Below are 23,821 nucleotides of genomic sequence, written 5' to 3' on the forward strand. Positions count from 1 at the left end.
GAGTGCAAGTAAGTGAGAATCGTATGGCACGCGGTTTGCTAATATCTTGGCACTTCTCATTTAATAGGATGCTAGCTGGGTGCTACACAGTTATATCCCTGTACATGTCTTGTGATATCTTAAATATACAAGACCATCAAATTATTAAGCTGATTGTCATTCCTCCTAAATCAAAGTGAATCTGAACAATTTCCAATCACTTTGGCAATTATTATTATATCTCACATCTAATTAAGAAGGAATATAAATTTCTTTTAATCATATATGAAACAAAACTAAAGAAAATATAGACTAGAAAAGTGTTTAAGTAAAATGGAATGTTCAATTAATCTTTGTTAATACATCCAACACGATTTACAGTTTAAAAAAAAAAATTCAAGACTAGATAACAAAGTTTGCTTGGAACCTGTGGAAACAAACAGGTTGTGTAAAAAAAAACAAATATAACACTGAACAAGCTGCAATACTTCCGAAGAAAAAATGCGGAGGTTATCAATTAGAGGGGGAAAAAAACTATTTGGGGCTTAAGATTGATAACAGCTGTTAAAGTCTGTACGAATATTTTAGTCGTTTCCAATTTTTATTCGTTCTCCACTAAAATCAGAAAGATTGACCTTTGAGATCGAAGAAAATTAATTTTGTCAATTATTGTGAACTAAAAAAATGAAGCAGGATTCACATAGAACAAAACTTGATATATTTGTGGGGGAAAAAAAGAAAGAATTATCACAAAGAGAGGGGGAAAAAGTCATAATAACAAAAGATGGATATTAAATGAACTTTTGGTATCTGTAATGTATCTTTCAAGTTCCTTCCTACTTGAAGACAGAATGTCGATATCCATTTTTCTTTACACCTACAAATCCCAATCTTTCCCCACAAAATATATTAACACTTTTAAAAGAATAATAACTAAACATATTTTCCAGAGCAAGTTTGAGATTCATGCATTTGATCATTAAAGATTGGGCTTTTAGCCCTAAAGGTGTTACACATCTTTGCATTTCTGTGACAATTTTGGCCAGTTTGCAGGGTGCAAAATAATAGAATTGATATGACTTAAAAATATTTGGGTCAAATATTCTTATAATATGACCTTATTCATATGACTAATAGTCTGGTTGTATCTATTTCCATTTGTAGCATCTAAACAGGAAAACTTAATTGTGGAAAAATTTAGACAGCAAGCAATTCAAAAAAATAATTTTAGATGTAAAACTTGACCACAATCGCACACAGGGTCCATAGAAAATTACTGACAGAGATAATTTTAATGGTATTAAAGAACAATCTTAATTGTTGATATGTTGCAAACAATTAAGATACACGGCTAAGTGTATGAAGTGGGTTTCTCAAAGCACTTAAGTATTGAGAAATGACCCTATAATCAAGTGAGGTTCATCAGTTTAAGTGTTATACACAGACCATTAGGTCACATTAGGTTCACAAAACTGAATAATGGATAAATAAAATCTTTGTGTGCCCTCAAAGACAGGCTTGCAATACATTACATATTTATATTGTAATTTCTTATATAAAGAAAGGAAAAATTGGTTGACCAGTTTTCACAATGGACTGCAAAAAGTTGGGAAGAGGGAATTTCTTTAAATATGGAGGATTAGTTCAAAACTTCTACTCCTAGTTCTACTGCTCTTATTTTCAATGCAGTTTATGTTATTTTGGTTGACACCTTAGGTTATAGAGAAACCCTAAGTATTGTTGTTTTAACCTCAAACATGCATAACAATAACAAATACCTAAACATTCATTCAAAAATGCCATTCATTTTATAATCTTCATCCTCTTACAATTTAATTTTATAACTCACTGGCAGTAACAGAGAGAGAAAGAGACAATCTTGCTTTGTCAATGAAATTAACTAGATGCAAAAACAATTCCATATTTCTTTCCTGAGTTAAAAGATCAATGTCAGTCCAATATGAAAGTTTAAACATAGCAGGTAGAAATTTCATGTTTTAAATATGGAAATAGCTCACAGCGCCATTCATATATTGGTTGAACTTGGTTCTCTCACTGCGTTTGATATCTCGGCATCTAATGGCCTCTTTCTTGCATAGAAACTGATAGGAAATCAAGATGCGTTGATACAGACGATGATGATAAATAAACTCTGCAGTCTCTATCCAAGCAGTACCACACCGACTGCCAGATGTACTTTGCACCTATTTCGCACCTACTTTCAGCCCTAATTGTCTACTAACTCTCTGATTGGCTGAGAGCAAACCTAACATCATCCTGACTGACATTGAGCAAGATTCTTTTTCCAATCTCATTAAAACCAGCTTCAAGTAGCAATAGTTTGGAGGATGCTAGACGTACACAAACAGACCAAATCTCAGAAACACTGGGTGGAGTGAAACCTAGTGGAGAAACAATACGTAAGAGAGTGAGAAACAAAATGGTGAATAAACTGCTAAACAATATACTGGAGAGGGCATGTGTATGTAAAAATTGATTAAAGTGAATGAAATTGATATTTTGATCCTAACAGGTCTCTTTTTGCAGAGTCATACTTCACATTAAAAAGGAGAAAAGGAGAAATGAAAAGCTTCATGGTGACATATTTTATAATTCGAAAATATGATAATTAGTCTGCAAGGTATCTTATGATGCAAAGCAACCAATTGTAAAACTGGAGTTGACTGTTCCATGGGTAAGAGGGATGGGGGTGCAAAACCAAAACCAGAATCCTATGGTAATATATTTTCCAACAACCCCACCCCCTTCCTATCTGTCTAAACAGAGGATAATGCCAATTCAAAACAGAGCCAATTCAGCCAACAGCCAACTCAAAACAATTCAAAACAGATAATGCCAATGCAAAACAGAGGATAATGCCAAATAAGCACTTCCAAAGTGGATACGGTTGCTTACCTTGTAATCTACATAAGGAGACATGTTGCTTCAACACCTGCAATAGATAGGATAAATATATTAACATTGGCTAAAGAAATTTAGTTGTTACTATTTTTTATTAGATTAACAACGGGTTGTTTAAACTTCAAGAGAGTTAAATAAAAATAAAACAGTAAGCTTAGAAATAAACCAAAAATATGAACCTTGTATATAATTTACACATTAGAATCATTTAGATGTTGTAAGGTCAATTAGCATTTAATTGAAACCTTCTTGGGGGAGGGGGTTCAGAAATACTTAGTATTTTGAAGAACAATGCATTAGTTACTGGAATACAATGGCTTTGGAAGTAGAATACAAATTATTTTCCCTAATGATATTATAACCAGCTAATTTAATGATCAGCAGAATGCCATTAACAACTCATGTTGGATTCTCATAATTATTGCATCTGAGGAAGTATTACTCACCTCTTCAAAAGTGGTTTCTTCCAGTCCAGTCTGTCTGAATTCTGATATCAGTGCCCTGAGGAAGATCTGTTCCTGCTCGGAAGCATTCCTGATGGCCATAATCTTTGGAGAGCAAAACATCTCCTCCACCGCCCACTCGACGTGGTTTAACCCAACGGTACCTTTCGAACCCTTCTGTTTGGTCCTCTCGGCGATCTCTGTGGCCCGTCTGCAAATGTCTAGGGCCCTCCTGGCATCTCCCGAGAGAGCTGCCACCTAAACCACAAAGAACAGATATTAGAGAGAATGAGATAGCTGCAACATTATAACAACCAGAAAATTAAAGCAATATTCTATCTTGTTTGATGCTAACAAAATGAAATCAGGCAAAATAGTTTTGCTTTCATGAAAATAAAATTTAGTAGAAGATCCCCTTAACCTCTTTCATATCACTTTGAACAACAGAATAGAATGTATTCTCGTAGACAGAGGAACGCCATGCAAAGAAATATCAACACTGTCAAAATATACATTGTCGGTGTGTTGTACTAACTTCTGCATCGTTTCCCACTTCAGCAGTGTTTTCAGCTGGTGTTACCATGGAGACCATCTCATATTTGTTTTTTTCTTTGAATTATTATTCGTAGTTTAATTATTGTACGGATTACAAATGACTTAAATATCCCAACAATGGAACTTGGCTTTGCATCCGTTTTGTATTTTTGGGTTTTTATAAACTGCTGCAAAAATTTATCAAATAAGAGTGTCCAACAAGCATGGTGTAAAATTGTACTCAAATTCTCTTCTCATGCAAATTTGTGAACAAGCAGTGGCGTTACCAGACTTTTTGCTTATCTGGGGGGGGGGGGCTAAGGAGGGTGGGCAAAGAGTGCGAGTGGGGGGCTCAAGTTTCTTGCGCGACCAGTTCGGTCATGTTAGGTACTTTTGCATAAACCCCATTCCCAAATACTTGAAACCATGGTATCGGAACTGTTATAAATGTTGCTTTACCCAAATTGAACAATTCATTCCTGAGTTACATATGCTAAATTGTTGAAGGGATAGTCCAACTAAAATATGAACATTGTAAAGAACGTCAAGCACATAGCCAGGATTTCATCGTAGGGGGCGGTGCATATCCAATGTATTGACATGTCAACAAGAAAGCTTTGTGCCAGCTGCATAGGGTCCAGGTGACTGCCATGGGGGCCCCTGGTGCCTATGGTGGACTTAAGAGGCTTCAGTGCTTCAATTTTTATTTCAATTGGCCGAGATTTTAGCCATGTAAAATTCTATAAGAAATGTTCAAAATATTGCATATGATGAGCCTAATATTGATTAATATGGGATATTTTGGGGGGGGGGCCACCAATGTCATTTGAGAGGCAATCGGAGGGGGCAAGACATTTCACTTGGGGGTCCCACCTCCTGCCCCCATCTGGTTACGCCACCGTGAATGAGACACCATAAAAGTCATATTTTATTTGCTGTTAGGTGGAGTAGCACATCATCAGTATTATTGTATACTATAATAATATACTATATTAATATATTATATAAATATGTATAAATATTATATACATATCAAAAACCATAGTCGCCTGCATGATAGTGTAAATCTTATTTCACCTGCATGTAGCTGCGGTAAATCTCCTTACACACAACTTTTTGGCAGTGAGATATATATATTTGGGAAATCCCATTCTAGCCAAAAATTTGTGTAGTCCTAATTACATGTGGCAATTTTCTACCAGCATTCTGTTTTAGAACTTGACCTGTAAGCTATGACATGTTCAACATGGTCGCGTCAGATACTAAATGGCTCTTTAAGTTTAGAATTAGCCCTTTAAAGTGAACACACATGCTTTCTGTCTGTTATCTGTTGTGTCATATGCAGAGGTCTTACGTACCTTTCGAGCAGCTAGTTGGATGGCTTCTGAATCGAATGCACGTAGACCCTGTAATCTGACTTCGACGATCTCTTGAAGCTGTTTGAAGGTGTAGGGTTGGAACGTCATTCGGCTTAAACCCTAAACAAAAGAAGAAGAATAGAAAAGTGTGTTGTCGTGGTAACAATTGTTAAAAGATATGAAAATAGGAATATGTATGAGTTTTATATAATGTCATTCACTGAAACAGAGAACAAGGGAAAGAGAAATAGGAAGGACCATAAAATTTAACCAGGCAATCCAGATCCATGCCATGCGACATTGCAAACATTAAAATGTTTCAACAAGCATGTCACTGAAGAACATCAGAATATGGCATTATCCCTTCACCCTCCCCCCTTCTAAAACATGACAAGAAAAGTAAAACAACGGATATCTCAGAGACATATACAAAATTTTGAATACTAACCAGTCTGCTGGAAACCCGGTTCATCATGATCCTCTCCGGTAAATCCATTGTGTTAGCTATCGCCACGACGATCAGTCCAGATTTTGGTTTTGTTGGCCAATCGAAAATGCTGTAAAGAACGTCCTGCTTTCTTGTCCATAAGAGATCAAGCTGTAACAATTACATACAGACCAACATATATGATTATATGTTCAAACCTCTCAAACAATGTTTGCATAACAGAAAGTCCTCACCAAGTCACCAAAAGTCTAACATATGTCTTTGAGAAAAACTTGGCAATTTGCAAACACAGTGTAACTTAATGTATGATTTCTGTTTTTGTATGGAGTGTTTATAGTCATTAAACAATTGAAGCAATTGCTAAGACATTAATCAACATTATCACAAAAAAACAAACACTGTTCAAAATATGTTTACTACTGATCACTCAAAACTAAGACAACTCTTCAATTGTATTTTGACTTAAAGAGCTGGTAATTGTCAATTTTGTCTGCTCTGACATCATAAATTGTTCACAAGGATGCTCTATACAACATATGTATCAATCATTTGAACAATCACTCCCTATGAAAGAACTAATATTCTATATTTCCCTCATTGAAATTAACTTAAGCTACGTAAACCTACTAATTACATTGTGATGATCATATGGTTTAGCAAAATCAAAACGGTGCAGAAGTCAGTTGCCTCAACGTAATTGTGTGTAACTGATGCTAATCCTCAATATGAGGGGGGGTGGGGATGTTGAGGGGAGTAAACTATCCATGACTAGAACCAGAACCACACCAACATAAAGAATTACACATTTAATAACATAGTGAAGACACATTCCTTAATAATATGAGAGGATCTATGCCTTAGGTTTTTACCTCATCTACAATCAGGACTACAGGCTTAGACTTCGGTCGAGGCGAAGAGAAATATTGTTCCAACAAAGAGGCTGCATGTTGTGGAGTTGCCTTTTGACCAGTCAAATGCTGCAAGAATAAAACAAAAACAGAAATAGAAGTGGATTAATAAGAAAACTGATTTTCTGCCTAGTTTAGACTAGTTTAGCAGAAATAATTTAAGTGTGACCCAATATGTTAATAAAGAGAAAAGAGTATTGACGTGTAGTAGTGCTGATAGTTGACTCTTACTTTTGTAGTCGATTAATCGCATTGCTCTTCTCGCGATTACTCGGTTTCAGTTATGACGTCATCACATTTTTACAATGCAGAAATACAGTCAACACAAATCTTTCTCCATGGTGCACTGCCTTTATTTGTTCTTGTGTCTTAATGTGTGGTGTCTAAATCATGTTAACACCAATAAAAACTGTGAACAATTTTCAATCTTAAATGTGTCCTAAATCGTTCATAGTAATTCATAAACTTTCGAATGAATCTACGAAGCTACTACAACTACTAACACTAATAAAAGCAAACATGCAACAATGAATAGATGTAACACCTTGTAGCGGTGTGATGAATAGTGTGCATGCCTTTTCTGTAGCTTGATAGCAGGCACATATTTTGCTCATTGAAATTAAACTACACCGTAATCGACACACTCGATCAGACATCTGATAAATGTGAACCAGGCCAGTAATGAATTGTAAACATGTTTGAAGAAATGACAAATATTTGGCAATGGTAAAATATTAATAACTTACAAACTTGCAATTATGGGCAATGATCAATCATTGCTAGGGCTGAATGTTGCACTGCAGAACAAGATTATTACTGACAAGTAAACACATGCATCAAACCGGAGCAGGTGCTTGTCAAATTTGAACACAGCACAGTGCTACTGTAGCATTATTAGAACCTGTACTTTTTTCAATATTTGCTGTCAAACTGCTCTAGTGTTGTGTTTGGTAGGTTAAGCTATTTTTCAAAAGCAGATTTTGTGTAGTGCTAGTTTGTAGTCGAGTTAATCCCAACTTAGGTTTTGAGCACGATTAATCAAACTTCCAAAATGTAATCCGGACAACTGGCGATTAATCAATTACGGCTATCAGCACTAATGTGTAGCCCACCTTGCTAAAACCAGGCTACAAGCTTTATGACTTCAAGCTAATGCATTATGAATAAGGATGTGAATTCTGAATATTTAAAGGTGGCGGAAGGGTGCAATACTTAACTATTCTAGCATTAGAAAGGGTACCTATCAGTATTGAAATGGATCATTTTCACAAACAGAAATGGAAGAAGGTGGAGGGGGGGGGGTGTATCGTAATGGGTATCAATTCATGGTTAGCAAGGAATAGATAATCAAACTGCCAGGGACCACAGAATGAATCATTAATCACACATCTATAAACCTACCTTTAGAATTTGAACGAAGGCTTGATGGGGTTCCGTTAGTCTCATTCCATTGATCTCTATTGTCTGGAAGGCCGGTATCTCACCTTCCTGTACTTCTGTGTTTAGTTCTTCCAGCATAGCATGGACAGTGGCTGTCTTACCAGTCCCTGGGACCCCAGACACGTACAGACATCTTCAATAAACAGACATTAAAATAAAAAAGCAAGGTCAGCAATGACACAGGGCTGACATGCTTACAATTCTGACAGGTGGGAAAAGTGATGAAAGTGCAGGATTGGGGAGGAGACATGTGAGAGGAAGTAAAGTAATTGTGAACTAGAAATAAAATCCAGCAGAGTTTTACATGGATCAAAGCTATAACTGCTGATGTTTTACAGGTCACCATGGTGATGACAAGACCCACAAAGAAAGAGATGAGGGAGAGGGATTGGGTTGAGGTTTATTAGGAAACCAAGACACATGTAGTTAATATTTTGTAAAAGAAAGGACAACATTTTTTCAAGTGTGCTCAAGTAATTTGACCAACGATTTATAAAATTTAAATAACACATTTCTACTAATTATTGTTTATTAGTATTGTATATTAGTATTGTTATTGTTATAAGTATTTTAATAAATATTGTTTATTAGTAATGTTTATTACATAAATGAAAACAACCCCACAATACTAGACCTCTTGCAGCATTCTCTCTCGACAATTGGTTTGGGTGAAACCTGCTTCAACTTACCCCCAGAGTCTGTCAATCAAGTGGCCCTTGACGAAAGAAAATATGTCGGTGAATTCATCTTCCCTGCACGGCAGGCTGGATGGTACTGCCGAAACGTGAAGTCTAGTTTCCAGGGAGACAGAGAATAAAAGTTAAGAATAACGATAAAACTTATAACAGCAATATATAACAACAATATATATATATCACTTAAACTCATTTTTCAATTTAATCACTCTTTGATCACTTACAGGACATTTTCACTATTCACTTTGACAAGGAATGTTAGTCTTCAACAACATTTTGTTAAAATGCATCAAAACATTACATTTAATATAATAAAGACTACATATGAGCTCCATCTCTTGTCTAAATGTCCTATGGTGAATAAAAAAAAAATAGTACAAAAAAAGAAGAATTAATTTGGATTTGGATTTTCTGTAGGCAGACAACAATTTTTAAATATAGAGGTCACAGAATACCAGTGAGACTCCTTCAACAGCCTTACACATTTGTAGTAATATTTGTAGTATTGTCAGGGGTGTCAGAAGCTATTTGGGATTGATACAGCAGATCAGAGTGTGCCTATCTATCATAATTATCGGGGGGAGGTTTGGTAGGTCAAACTGCGCTACGCGCCACCATGGTTGGCGCGTAGCGTTAATGAAGAAAATTTTGGAAAAATGCCTCCCAGATTGCAGGAAATGGCACTTCCCGAGCTTGAAAACAAGACCCCTGCCATGCCAGAGTAGTCACATTTAGCCTACTTGCCGTCATCATTATTGAAAATTATTGAAAAATATACCTCCCAGATGCGTTCTCCCTTGTCTGTTTTTGTACCCGATTAATCTTCTGAAAAACATTTTTGAAGTGTGTTTCATTTTGGTTCTTTACTTTTTGCCATTTTTTTTTCTTTGTCCTACTTTTTTTTGCGCCATGAATATTGGTGCGTACTGGCTCCGACGCCACTGATTTTGGTGAAAGCTCATTTCTTGTTCGTAGTTGACATATGTTACATGAAGCTTTCTTTAAGGCATATTGAATATCCAGAAGAACATATCCAGAATTACATATCCAGAAGAACATACATCCAGAAGAACATACAAGAAGAACATACATCCAGAAGAACATATCCAGAAGAACATACAAGAACATTATGGAGTGTTAGCTCAGTGGTTAATGCCGGTGCATTTCAATCATAAGGTCCCCGGTTCGAGTCACTCCCAGATTAATGTATGTCGTCCAGTTAAAGAGTTGTTGACAATGAGCAATTCATAATCATGGACGTTAAATATGAATGTAAGAGACTGACTTCGGTCAGCTTGCGGATTGAATAAGGCAATGAGGCTTCTTCACAAGTTCCTGCTTGCAGGAGGATCTAATATACATACATACATACCTGACTCTAGCCTGTTCCAGTGGTTTCGATGGTGTCTTTCTAGGAGTTTTTCTTGACCGAATCTGAGGAGTTGCTGCTTTAGCGGAGACTTTAACCTGTCAGGAAAAATGTGGGAGAAAAGTTCAGTAACTTCCAGAAAGAAAGGATTTGTTCCAGAAATGGTGCAAAAATTTGTTCTATGACAGTGAAAAAAAAGAAGTAGTTTTGTCTTCCATTAAAAAAAAAAAAAAAAGTAGTTCTTTTCTGAAAAGTTTATACATTTCATTTCCAATCAGACAACCTGCCCTTACTTACAGAGGTTTTCAAGGCTTGAACAGCAAAGCTTGTTAAACAAAGCAAAATGAATCTGTGACTGAGAGAATTTGTAAATAAACTAACTGTTCCTCAGATGACCGCAGGGGACGCTTTTGTTGTATGACAAAAGACTCGAGTCATTTGAAATCACTGGACAACCCCTAAATGACTGGACAACCCCTAAACACTGGACAATCCCTAAAATCCAGCAATGATGAACATTCAGGACTTTATTTTTAATTTGTGTACGTTTATTAAATTATTAGCAATGTCATATCCACACCTCATAATACATAGTGCATGAAATAAAAAATAATGTTATTAATTTATTTGCTTTTAGTTTGTGATGAAAGATTGCAGTGTGAAGAATGCATTTCAACTGTAATTTTTCTATATTTTTGCTGTTCACCGATTCTTCAAATACATCCCTGTCAACCATCACAAACAAAAGCAAGGAAGGAAAGAAAACAATAAGAAAATAGACAATCCCTTGACTCATAATTAAACAGACCTTTGGGGTAGCCACAGTCCTTCCTTTCACTGACTTCTTTGGTGTTTTCGCTCTCGAGGGACGATAGTTGCTCTCCTCCTCCTCATCGTCACTGCTGCTCTCGCTCCCATCCCATTCATCTTCGTCATCTTCGTCTTCTTCTTCTTTTATGGATGAGAAGTTGATCCGTCTCTTAGGAGTCTTCCTCAGAGATGATCTCCTGCTTGAAGCTCCAGGCTGTGGACACGACTGGGGGACCTTTTTACTGGCGACAGCTTGACGGGGGGTATCTTTCCTTCTCTTCACAGATACCTTTGAAGTGGTCCTAGGTGTCTCAGACTTACTTTCAATCACCTTCTTTTTCAACCTCTTCAATTTCGCTAACCTCTCGTCCTCATTTTCATCTTCGACCAAGGAGTCGCTATCGGAATCGACGTCCTCAAAGACGAGCTTTCTGTTTCGTTGGGATTTAGTCTTGGTCGGGTCTCTGTGCTTCTGGCCTTTACCACGATCTAACGGAGGGCACGACTGAGGGACCGAGATCCGTACGCTCTTCCTCCTAGTGGGTGTGTTTTCACCTCTTTGGCTAGTCGATAGTCTGGACGTGGTCCTCGGGGCGGCCGCAGATTTCGGTTTTGTATTCTGCCCGGAATTTGCAATATTTCTTGTCAGACCGTTCAAGACCGTCACAGATTTGTTCCGTCCTTTGACAGTGTCGTAAATAGTTTTATCTAAATCTAGGTCGCAAATGTCATCTTCCCGAAAAGTCACACTGCTTGACGTAAATTTCTTCTTCTTGGAGAAGGTTGATCTCGATTTACTTTTCGGGGTGAACTCATCTCCGCTGCTGAAAAACAGGTCCAAAGCATCTACCACGTCCATGTTACCTTGGGAGACTCTACCAGTGGTTTTATTGGCTGAGAATAGAAGACAAAAATTCTGAGACTTCAAGCATTTGATGACATTACAAATGCCGAGATGTTTGAAATATTATGTACAATTATAATCGGCATGTTTTGTTTTTTTCAAAATGTAATTTACCAAATAAAAAGGAGAAACTAACCCAATTGTCATCATCATCCAATTTGATTTTGACACTTACATCAGATGGAGGCAATCATTTGTGCGCCTAACTTCTTCATGTTAATTACTGCATCTTTAAGTTTCTGTTAGTTATACAGGCTTTGCTAGTTGACAATTTAAGACATTTCAAGTTCTTAACATGATCAAATATTGACACATTATCAACACTATTTTTTTCTCTGTTCATATTGAAATTATGGAAGATTAAGTAAGTATGATGGAAAGTCAAATGATTGTTAGGCAGGAGCAAAATTTAGCAAATGGTTTTTATCCCATTCTCAGAGCAGTTTTAACACTAAAGGTGTTATGTTGCTCTGAGATTTTACAACACTGAGTATCTTAGTAGCTTCAATTGACACTGGAAATACTGTGAAGGATCCTTCTGTGTACTTAACTGTATGGTGCATGATTTATTTTTGGGGCCAAAAATGTCACATTTTTTTAGCTTGCCTAAGAGATAGATTAAGTTTTCTCTTTAACATCAATCCCATCATCTAAGCTAGCTTTCATGCATTTTGAGTCATCATGGAAGACCCTTGGGGTTGAGGGCCTAAACCTTTTCAGACCAAGGTCTTAGAGAGAAAATTTGAAATCTTTACACTTGTAATACATCACAAATACCTTTTCTATGAGGTAAAGACTTAGTCAATGCGGCCTTATCTCTCGTCCGCCTAGCAGGCGGAGTCCTTGCTATCCTGTTTCTCCCTCCTGCCTCTCTTTCCTCTTCATCCCCACTCTCTTCATCAGAGCTCTCTTCATCTCTTCGTCTCACATCTTTCCTTGCTTTTGGTGTTTTCTTGGTCGATTTAGCATTTGCTATGTCATCGGAGAACATAGGCAAAAATTGTGTCCCATCAAAAGTCCACCGGACAAAGTAAAATGGCCGGTTATTTTTTGTTTTGAAGGGTGGTATAGAATCATCTGTATATATTGCCTCAACCTGAAAAAGATTTGAGAAAAAAGAAAAATTCTAATCAGAGAAGGTAAGAGTTGATGTCTTGGTGTAGGGAAATTCTCAATTTAAAGATTTCCATGCAAGCATTCACATTCCCAATGTACAAATAAACACCTGTCCACCAAGAAAGGGGTTTGTTTCCTTTCTAATGGTCATATGAACTACCATACACTATCTTTGTCAGATTAATCATTTATACCACTTTAAATGGACAATGGGGAAAGCTAATCAAGTATATGTACGTATGTATGAAACAGCAATGAGTTGGCAAATCTTGAATGTTGACAAACTTCCAGCCTGTACTGAGACTTGAACCCTGGCCTCATGCTATATGCAGACACCTTAACCAAGTAGACTATGGACACTGATTGTATGTCCAGAGGTTCCAAACCAGTTAAGAAACATCGCCATTCCACTAGATGGCTCTCCCCACCTGTATCGAACAATATTAGCTAGTGCTCATTGGTGACATATATCTGTTTCACTCTTGAGATCAGATATTTATTATATACATACAACTAATTTACACATATTTACTTGCTAAGCATGTACTTGATAAGCTCCTTTTACAATACTCACAATACATTGACCAATGATAGTCTCTGCATCGATATCAACTTCCACTATGCTAGATTTTGGTCTGTTAAACAAAAACAACTCTTGTTCATGAGCCACCATGGGCATCCGGAGTTCCCCAAGGGCTGGAAGCTCTGATTTCCTCAGGTACCATTGGACCTTAGCCCTTTTACTGTCCATAGCTTGACCTGTGAGTCAAGCAGAGGGAAAAATCTTGTCAGGTTAATTGGGTAATGATTATGAATTAATGTATAAAATTTCATGATTCAGTTGCACATATGAACACCTATAGATCCTAATAGCCTAAATTATTTTGTTTGATGCTGGCCAGCAGGGTTGTCGATTACAGATGGCAGTGCCCCCCCTCCCCCCCCAAGGATATACACGGTCACTGTATAAAATTTTGATATAGTCATAATTTGGTCCCTTTATATCAAAAATTTAAGAAGAACAGTAGTGGAAGGAATCAAACCATGGGGTGAAAACTAGAAATGTTGGTATAATTACAGGCTGGTTACAACATCAAGTCAAAGTTTTAACTTTGGCAAAAAGGGAAGGAATGAGAGGGAATAAAACCAAGATTAAACTTGTTACATTTTCTTTCACATTATCCTTAAACAAAACCCTGAAGTATATCTTCAATAAAAAGGAGATAAGTGTAACATTATCTATGACATTATAAATATATAAATTTTACCATTGCTATTATTACACTATCAACAAGTTTACTAACCATTATCATAAAAGTGTTCAACCACAGCCACAAAGTCCTCTCCATCAACGTTGTCAATGACGACAATATCCCCTGTACTGACAATGGTTTGGTCTGGTAATTGTAAATGCCTGAGAACAAGAAAATAGTAATTTACATAATTCAAAATGTAACAGTGGTAACCCTTACCGATGGACTTGGTAAAAGGCGACGAGCGCCATCTATTTTACTTCACTACTTTTTTTATGACAATTGTCACTACTATTACTACTTTTTGCGAATGGTCTTCTATTCCGTTTTTACAGAGCCATTCTTGTGCTTAACAAGATCATTTGATATTCAGGGTAAGCTTTAATTCATGATTGTGTGATAGGATTTAATTGCAGAGTGATGAAGAGTGTATTTGATTTCGAAATTGCTGTCAATTAAGTAACTTAAGTAACTTAGCTGTCACGGTAGATCGCTGTACACCACCGTGCTATCCTAACGCACGTGTGTTGTGGGGCCTTGGCCTTGACATTATAAGATCTTTGTCACAATGTGCGCTATACCTCATGTTATTGCTAAGTTGTATACTATTAAGCTTATACTTATCCCTTTCGTCATTATCATAATCAGTGATGGATGATCAAACTTATAATTATTAACCATGATTCCTGGAGATTGGTGAAGGTGTTAATTAGTATTATATATAATCTCCTTAGCAACCCAATTGTTAACATGAAGTTGGTCACATGACATGTCACCTGATTTGTTATTCTTTTTATTTCCTTAAGTGATTTGTTTAAATTCTTTTTGTTGTAGTAATTGAGATTGTTGGATTCATTTAGTGCTTCGCTATGACCAACATCTGAGAATAATGAGACAATATTTAATCAAGTAAGAACAATACTCAATGTTTATGACTCCTCGTCACTCATGTATTGGTTCTCATTGCACATTTAATTTACATTAATTATCCATCATAAGTAATTACCTTAATCTTGTATTTATGATCCTTTTGTTTTGTCTTTGCAGGGTTTTTATTTCTTACTTGTTGTTTGTTAACCGTACAAATACACCGCATAGCAACATGAACCTGTGTTTCGGTCATTACAAAAACTATGCAGAATATCTTTTGACGCATCATACTTCTTACTAGCCTACCGTACTGACCAAGGAACTCTACAAGAAGGAAAGAAATATCAACAAATTTGTCCTTAATGGTAACTGAATGTGACCCTTAAAGAATCATGGATTTTGCATTGAAGTTTAATTTTGCTTCACTCTGACCAATTCACATAACATTAAGACATAATTTGTTAGCCCTCAATATGCAGTTACAAATTACAACTAATTGGTTGAGCAATCATAATGGGACAAACTAAAACGAATGACAGCGAATGACCGAATGACAATTGATTTTGTACAGGGTTAATATTCATTCGCGAATGACAGCGAATGACAACAAATGACAACGAAGGACAGTGTTGATCAAGTGCAGATAGAATGATTAACGGAGTGGAGTAAATGCGGTTATTGGTTTTCTGCGCAAAATTGATTTGAGGAAAATCTCATGTCACGTGGTTGCAGAGTTTTTGTGTAATTTACGGATAGAAACCACAGGGAAAGTTTTTGTGTGAGAATTAATGCGCTTGAGTGCTGTGCTTTTGACATTTACCTCTGTAGATTTATATAGAAAGATAACTGAGGCCGTTTCAAGATTATAGTATATATTGTTAGTTTCTAACAAATCATATCGGAAAAATGACGTTAAATTTACTTTTTAAAATCAAACTTACAATTTCGCTTACTATAAGGTGCGTTTTTATCTTGTCCGTACTTTACTAGATCTAGATACACACGAAATCTGAACTGTGATATCCGGTTGAAGCAAATGTCTGTGCTGTCATTATACTGTCATTCGTTTTAGTCAACGCATTTTTTTAGTGTGTACAACATATTGTCATTCGTTATGTGTAACGCAATTGTCATTCGTTTTAGTAACACCCATCATAATGATGGTTGAGTACTTAAGTCCTTTTTTAGTAATGTGTTACATTTTCATTTGAGAATGTTTCATCATTGTTTCATCAATGTTGGTATGATTTTGATGGACTATGTTATCAGGTACAAGTCACAGTTTTGGAATTTCATGGATAGTGACTGACAAATGTATTGTCTATCATGAAGTATACTTTAGAACAGAGTATAATGCAAGTGTCTACAGACATCACTAATAGGCCTTTGAAAAGCCCATAGCTACAATTTTTGAGCACACTAGCCCAGCTGCAAAACAAAGCATGGCAATTTGATCATGTTGTGTATCGCATGCCCTGCATGTCTGGTTTGGCCTTGGCCTATAGGCCCTGAAACATCCTTTTTGCTGATCTATGTATAATCTATTGTATTTCTTAGAATCAGTTTGGCGATGCGGCCTTATGTTTAACTGTCGTTACATTACTGTTATGTTAGTAAAATATATTCGATGTATGCAAATATCCCTTTAACTTACGTTTAACAAGGCTATTACGTATCTACAATAATTGAACGTGCATTATGTAGGCTACACTGACTTAGTGCTTACTCGTAATATTTCTTCGATCTACGCTTTGAAGCTCCCTCCACGGTGAACTTCCCTTTCCAGCAGTATTGCATTTCCATGATTCCAAATAAACGAATGCTCCCTAACCAAACTGAGGGTAATGAGGAAAATATATCTTCACCTCGAATTAGAGATTTTAACACAGTATTGCAAGTGAACAAATTGATCAGCTGTTTATTTCAGTGTTGCCGCGGCGTCATTCATGCTTCGCGCGAAATGAAGCACGTGGTACAAAACACTGTTGGTCGATTCCATTCTGTTTAGAGGTTTGTGTGTTTGGTTTGTGTGTTTGGTTTCAACTTAGTTTAGCAATTTTCTAAGGTATCGTAACCAATCGAATACTGACTGTGCAATTGGGAATTAATTTTAAAAGAGCAAAGACATTTTGGGCGATGAAACGAAAATAAGTGGTATAAATAGCCCGTATAAAGTATAAGTCATATAGAAAGAAGAAAAGAACGACAATAATTTTACCAAAGGAAAACTAGTATATCAAAGCTGCAACTGCTTGCCACGAGCCTTCCACCGTGGACTCCAGCCTGGACACTAAGATCCATACAAAAGGCAATTCGAAGCATTTTTTCCTTCTATATTTGCTTGTAAATTACCAAAAGAGATGATGAAATATCTGTCTTACTGGACTGTTCCAGGGCCCCTGCAGAGCCCTGCATGGCCACCATCCCAGTTCAGTGTAGCGTAAAGCAACTTGCCATCCGCATCTTCAAGAAAAAGAAGCATGAATTGCAAAATGGGCCTACATAATTATAGGAAAGGAGATGAGGCCTGTGTTTTCTTAGAAATCCGAGAATTGTTAACCTTTTTAAGAAAGGGCCCAGGGGAGGGTATACATTACCCGATTTTGTAATGTAATGTAATGTAAATAAAATCTTATATAGCGCACTACGCGCGATGCAACTGTGCGCTTTACAAACAATCTAGAAAATACAATGCCATAAAACAATAAATAGAAAAAAAAACAGTAAATACATATACCATCTACAGAAATATACAGGAATATGAGATCGAAAAACTATTAAAAGTACTGGTGAAGCGTAAAGCGATAAAACAGATTGACTACAAAATCTACAATTTGAATGCTAAAAAGTGATAATTCCAATTGAAGTAAGAACCTAAAAACCAACACGACAAAACAATATAAAACAGATATAAACAGGAATATGAGATCGAAAAACTATTAAAAGTACTGTGAAGCGAAAAGCGATAAAACAGATTGACTACAAAATCTACAACTTGAATGCTAAAAAGTGATAATTCCAATTGAAGTTAGAACCTAAAAACCAACACGACAGAACAATATAAAACATATATTTTAGGTAGGTTTGGATCATTATCATAACATATAAAACAGGAAGCGAGTAAGAGTCCGTTTCTACATAGACATTCAAACTTATATGTGACCGGGTTTCACATGAGAATATATATATGGCGCAATAGCTCTTGTACAGACTCAAAGCCATACGGACTCAATATGGCCCCATAGAGACACAGAGCCTGTTTATTTACCCCCCCATTTTTCCTTAGGCCTCCTGATTTACCCTGGTCCCCCAGACTGTAGCCCCTCTCATCCCATCTTGTCAGGCCTGCTTAGGCACTAAATACGGAACACCTCCAATTCTAATATTAGGGACTGAACTGGGAAAGAGGGAGCTCGACTACTTTTTTTTCGGCGTTGAATTGGTCAAAGTTGCAAACAAAATGGCGAATCGCACAGTGAAGGACGCCAAAAGTGTGAAGGGTACAAACCCTCAATATTTGATCGAAAAAATCACACGTTCAAGAATTTATGAATGCAGATATTGGAAAGAAGAATGTTTTGCTTTGACAGGTATGTTTCAAGTTCGAGCAGGTTAGAAATAATTGTTGCGTTGACGTTAAAATTGTAAGCCTAGTTTGGACCGCTGATGTAATCTAGGCTGCACTAGTCGTATAGGTTTCACTCAGTAGTAAGGGTGGGCGAAGCCTAGTTATGCGAATTTTGCGATCACTCTACGGGGAATTCGAAGGCAGGGTCAATTTCAACTCCTTGTACTGATACATGAGAGATGAGATGAGAGTTCCAGATATTTCTTACAAACTCTGACAAAAACATAAAATTTGAACTACGTTACTTGGCAACGTTAGAATGACTGAGGGGATGTGGTTGCCAGCAAGACAAGCCTAGCTTAGGCCTAAGTAGTAAGTCTAACATTAATCACTTGAAAAGGTTTACGATCTCATGAGTACACCAAGAACTTTTCTTTTTGGTATAATGACAGGTATATACTTTTCGCTTGACATATAAATAAAGGGGATTATTTTTTGTCTCGTAATGTTGGCATCAGTGTCTAAAGAGGTAATTGACGCTATGTAACACTTTCCACACATTCACAGCTGAATTGTTGGTAGACAAAGCGATGGAACTTCGCTACATTGGAGGTACATTTGGAGGCAACATAAAGCCAACACCTTTCCTTTGTCTGATACTAAAGATGTTACAAATTCAACCCGAGAAGGACATCATCATTGAATTTATCAAGAACGAAGACTTCAAGTAAGTTTTTGAAACTTCCATCAATTGTTTTGGTAGGTAAGGTATTGCTAGTATTCAGGGCAGTGCTCTTTTTCAAGTGTTACTTCTTAAACAATGTTCTGTAATAATCTTACCTGTGAAAAAAAAGTAGGAAGATTCAGTTTGTTATATTTAAATCTATAATTGAGCCTGATAATGAGGTTAATGTATGTAACATTGGCTGACTTTCCACCAAACTCATAAATGTGTTTTTAAAGCTGCTATTAAAAGTAGGAAATAGAAAAGGTAACTTATTTGAAAATAATTTACTTGAAATTAATTTCTTGTTTCTCTTATATTGATTTCAGTTTTGTCATGATTATTATTATATATTATTTTTATTGTCATTAATATTATTATGAGGCTGAAAAGCAGTCTTCTACCTTGAAGTACCTGTCCCTAGAAATGAAATGCTTAAAGTTTTATTTTAGAAAATTAGCCTTTATTTTATATGTTTGCACAATAGAAGTACCTTATTTTACATTACTTTTTCAATTGTATTATTTTATGGTTGTTGTTTACAACTCATAGCTAAACCATCATGATATTTCGATGTTCTGTTTGCTAGGTACGTGCGTCTACTAGGAGCATTTTATATGAGGATCGTAGGTGAATCTCTGGATGTTTATAAGTATCTGGAACCGTTGTATCTGGACTACAGAAAAATAAGAACTCAGAATAAACAAGGAGGTACTGTGATCTCTCAGTCTAAAGAATACCCCTATATTATTTAAGTTAGTAGGCTGCTAGTGTTAGCTGCTGCTATGTTCAATAATTGTCGTTAGCAGAAATCTTCAAGTACTGTAGTGAGAGAAGAAAAATCCCAAAGGGAACAGGGGCATGAGGCAGGGGTATGAGGCAGGGGGTGAGGCAGGGGCGTGAGGCAGGGGGAAGGGAAGGTAACCAGGGAAGTGGATGGGGAAGCAGGCAGGGAATTGATATCTTTATACCAACTAAATTACTTCCATGAAGTGATTTTTCTTTTTTCATTTGACCTAAACTGTGTTACATCTAGATTATTATCCAGTCAATAAGAACAATGCCTCGTTAGTAACTTATATTGTTCAGATAGCAAACACCTCTTTGTGTACGTACAGTAGGTTATTGCCATCATGGGTTAATTTTGTCAAATTCACATTTCTGCCGTTGTTGTGACCTAACAGATTTTGTGCTCTCGCACGTGGATGAATTCATCGACGAAATTCTCCGGGAGGAGCGAGTATGCGATGTCATTCTCCCTCGTATACAGAAGAGAAAGGTGTTGGAAGACAATGAACAGCTGGAAACCAGGGTAAGTTCATTTTATGATAGCTAACTTTCATGCGTTGTCCTACAGGTGGAATTAGAATAGTAATTGTGGCTTCGTGTAGGTTCAAGAATCTTACTAAGAAGCTAATTCGAAAGGTTTAGTCTACCTTTTTTTTTCTTGAAAGATCGCAAAAGTATATATTGATGCTGAAATGTTTTCTTTTTCGTATTTCTCACCAGGTCAATGCCTTAGAGGAGGACATGGATGAAGTGGAAGAGTCAAGTGATGAAGAAATGGAACTTGAGGTAATCCGCAAACGTGGTTAAAAAATATAATTCCGGATGCTTTCATGTGTTCTGAAAGTAACCTATAAACTACATAGCAACGTTACAGTTTAACTGTTTACTGACCCCATGTTCAGGTTGAAAGAAGAAAAAAAAGTAGCAGATGTTTCAAGAAGCTTAAACATATCTTTGGACATTACTCCAACAAAAGTAAAAAGGATTTTTATCTCTCCGCGTTTTTTTTACGATTTATATAATGGACAGGTTTCAAAATGAAGAAGAAGAATGTAAATCATTAAAATTTTCATTACAGGAGCTCCAGAGGCACAAGTCTCCAGAGCGGAGGAGAAATCACGAAAGAAGGAGAAGGAGTGCGTCGCCACGACATCGGAGAAGTAAAAGTAGATCGCCACATCGAAAGTAAGATCATGTTAAAACACATTTTCCTGTTTCTTAGTTTCCTGAAAGGGAAATCTATGGAGTCATTCTTACCAACCTTGCAAATTGTAAGGGGGACCACAGGTTGCAAGTTGGCTATGACTATAAGGTGGATTGCAAAGTCGGTAATTAATATTACGGTTTGTTTCGTTCAACACTTCAGCATACAGAAACGTTGTACTCAAAGCCGAGGCCAAAGTGAATTTATCAGGTCACATATCCGGAGTCTATGCATGCTAAGTTCTTCAATACTACTCTCATTACCTTTCAAGAAAAATTTCATAGTGCAGTTTTAATTTTTTTTCTTTCAATAGGACAAAATATTATCTAGACTTTCCATTTTGTGAATTGCATAGGAATTTGTTGATGAATTCTGAAATAGTGACAGAACAAAGACGACCTTAAGGACTTGACCCTCATAGTTTCTTAGTTGATATATGTCATTCTTTGGAAATCCAACCGCATCCACTCCATACATTAGCATCCTGCAATCTGCTGATACTGTTCCAAAGCTTTCATTTTATTGCGAGGAGCAAAAATAGATCTGCAATGCTCTCTCTTTTGGTTGTAAATGTGTAAAGAAAGATGAGCTCTGTTCTGTTTGCAGAAGAAGAAGTCCCTCCCCGAGAAGAGAAAGACGAAGAAGTAGATCACCCAAACGCCGCAGGAGTCCTCATCGTGAGAGGAGGAGAAAGTCCAGATCACCAGGTAAGTAGAAATTTACAGCATTGTCTGCTTTAGAACTAGAAAGGGGGGGGGGGGGTGAAAGGAAAGCGTGAGATATAAAGCACTTGGCAAGTTATCTTCCTTCCCCTTCTGTCCGATTCTATCCTTCTTTACTTTCACAGATGCTGAGAATGTCTTTGAAAACCCCAGTCATAACTACATATGACTGTTTTATATCTCCCGGGTGGCATGCATGTTTTTCACATTAAATGATGGAGTTTCTTACAGATTTCATATTTACAGAAGACTTACAGATATTATTAACATGTCCATGATAACTTGTATCTTGGAGATATAATTTAAAGTTGACCTGAGTCTTCTTATAATGAGATTGATATCCCCCCCTACCCTCACCCCCTGTCAAAGGATATGGTACATAGAAAGCAGGAAAATTGAAGTACTTTCTCTTCTCAAGTGGCTGTTCTAATGTAAAAAAAGATAGTGGCATATTTCAGCTGACAGGTGCACATTAAGCCCAACAGTGGAAGCCCCCACACTTGATTTTTTTTTCTATTGCCACCACATACAGGACTCATGATTCTGTTTAGTGAATTCAGGCCTTTTCCCTTGTCAATTAGTGTGTTCACAGGCAGTGGTTAACAATCCATCAACTGCTTAGAAATGGAAATTTTAGTGATTGTGAAACACACTGGATATTGGAAACAGTTTTAAGTCACAAACATTGCTTCAGTCTCTAAAACATATCATGATGATAATGTACAATTGTGATGGGGAAGAATTGGTTGGGGGGGGGGGGGTTTGATTGAATTCTTCCTTAAATAACATTAACTCCACATTTGGCATTATTAGTGACTTTGTATCAGCAGATAACCACTTCCATGTCAGAAATGTGGATATTTTTCTCTGCATTTAGTCTGTTTGCCTTTTGAGCAGATCTGATGAGAGAGCTTTTGAGTAAACAGTTGTAATTGGTGAGTATGAGAGGCAAGCCAGTCAGTCGGTAATCAATAATTACAGTGTAATAACCCAGTGCCAATTTCATCATTCAAGTCTGATATTTTTGTATAATTTAATGGTATTTTCACATCCTTGTTATTTTATTTTATTTTATTTTATTTACATAGATCATAGGCACAGAGATGTCAGAGATAGTGACCATCATCGTAGAAGACACCGGTCTACCTCACCAAACGACAGGTAAGAGCAAAACATTTGTAACCTGCTGCAAGGCACCCTCCCAGATTTCTTCAACTAACGAACCTTGGTGTTGTGAGCACTCAATGAAACCATTTTACTATAGACATTTTTTCAGCCAGATACTTTTCAATATCAGTATAAAGCACACAAACAAAGACAAACGAGTCATTTCATTCTTTTCCATTATTATTTGAAAGCAATGTCCTAGGTTAAACCCCTGTCATGAATGTCGTCAAAAAGTTATTTTTAGTGATTTTGTCATGGTACTGTTGTCAAAAGGTTATTTGAGAATGAAATATGAATGAGAATGAATCCAGCACTGTTAGACTGTACAGTAAAACCTTTCCAATTTGATAAAACAGTATTTTTCCAATCTCTCCTTGGAAAAAAATCATAGACTGTCATTAATTGTGACTGTTTTCAAGTTTGTGACATATACTTCAATTTTTGGTTCTTTTTACTTTTCCCTTTTCAGACACAGAAAGTCTCATCGTCACTGATGACAAGGCAGATAATAATGTCAGTGTAAGGAGGACGGTTACAAATGTTTTTAGGAGACAGTCAAGAATTGATTCATTTTCATGTGTCGGAACTAAGTTTGAAG

At 36.6% G+C, this 23,821-nt stretch overlaps 2 protein-coding genes and 1 long non-coding RNA gene across 3 annotated transcripts; 2 read left to right on the forward strand and 1 right to left on the reverse strand.

Moving 5' to 3' along the window:
* Nucleotides 1–302: 302 nt before the first annotated feature.
* LOC139980472 (uncharacterized) lies at nt 303–16,932 on the reverse strand. Its single transcript, XM_071992097.1, has 14 exons — nt 16,776–16,932; nt 14,231–14,340; nt 13,501–13,685; nt 12,588–12,906; nt 10,905–11,800; nt 10,100–10,194; nt 8,722–8,823; nt 7,994–8,165; nt 6,554–6,661; nt 5,685–5,834; nt 5,237–5,356; nt 3,348–3,602; nt 2,896–2,932; nt 303–2,381 (listed from the first exon to the last, which is right to left on the reverse strand). The coding sequence occupies exons 1-14, from the start codon at nt 16,850–16,852 to the stop codon at nt 2,218–2,220; spliced, it is 2,790 nt and encodes a 929-aa protein (XP_071848198.1). The 5' UTR covers nt 16,853–16,932; the 3' UTR covers nt 303–2,217.
* Nucleotides 14,376–15,286, forward strand: LOC139972971 (uncharacterized). Its single transcript, XR_011795101.1, has 2 exons — nt 14,376–14,553; nt 15,227–15,286. It is a non-coding gene; the product is annotated as an uncharacterized lncRNA (long non-coding RNA).
* A 1,549-nt stretch (nt 16,933–18,481) lies between the features above and the next one.
* Nucleotides 18,482–23,755, forward strand: LOC139980589 (pre-mRNA-splicing factor 38A-like). Its single transcript, XM_071992338.1, has 9 exons — nt 18,482–18,639; nt 19,185–19,344; nt 19,931–20,052; nt 20,526–20,653; nt 20,851–20,916; nt 21,209–21,315; nt 21,941–22,041; nt 23,145–23,217; nt 23,693–23,755. The coding sequence occupies exons 1-9, from the start codon at nt 18,510–18,512 to the stop codon at nt 23,715–23,717; spliced, it is 912 nt and encodes a 303-aa protein (XP_071848439.1). The 5' UTR covers nt 18,482–18,509; the 3' UTR covers nt 23,718–23,755.
* Nucleotides 23,756–23,821: the final 66 nt, after the last annotated feature.

Source organism: Apostichopus japonicus, chromosome 2 (genome assembly GCF_037975245.1).
Source record: "Apostichopus japonicus isolate 1M-3 chromosome 2, ASM3797524v1, whole genome shotgun sequence".
Taxonomy (NCBI): domain Eukaryota; kingdom Metazoa; phylum Echinodermata; class Holothuroidea; order Aspidochirotida; family Stichopodidae; genus Apostichopus; species Apostichopus japonicus.

What these genes read in the sequence shown, in the direction of transcription:
- LOC139980472 (XM_071992097.1), bottom strand. Translation starts at nt 16,852, where the DNA reads ATGGAAATGCAATACTGCTGGAAAGGGAAGTTCACCGTGGAGGGAGCT. An exon ending in GTCTTTACCTCATAGAAAAG is followed by an intron (nt 11,801 to 12,587) that starts GTATTTGTGATG and finishes TTCTATTCTCAG; the next exon opens with CCAATAAAACCACTGGTAGA. An exon ending in CTCCTTATGTAGATTACAAG is followed by an intron (nt 2,382 to 2,895) that starts GTAAGCAACCGT and finishes TTTCTCCACTAG; the next exon opens with GTTTCACTCCACCCAGTGTT.
- LOC139980589 (XM_071992338.1), top strand. Translation starts at nt 18,510, where the DNA reads ATGGCGAATCGCACAGTGAAGGACGCCAAAAGTGTGAAGGGTACAAAC. An exon ending in ATCAAGAACGAAGACTTCAA is followed by an intron (nt 19,345 to 19,930) that starts GTAAGTTTTTGA and finishes TCTGTTTGCTAG; the next exon opens with GTACGTGCGTCTACTAGGAG. An exon ending in ATGAAGAAATGGAACTTGAG is followed by an intron (nt 20,917 to 21,208) that starts GTAATCCGCAAA and finishes TTTTCATTACAG; the next exon opens with GAGCTCCAGAGGCACAAGTC.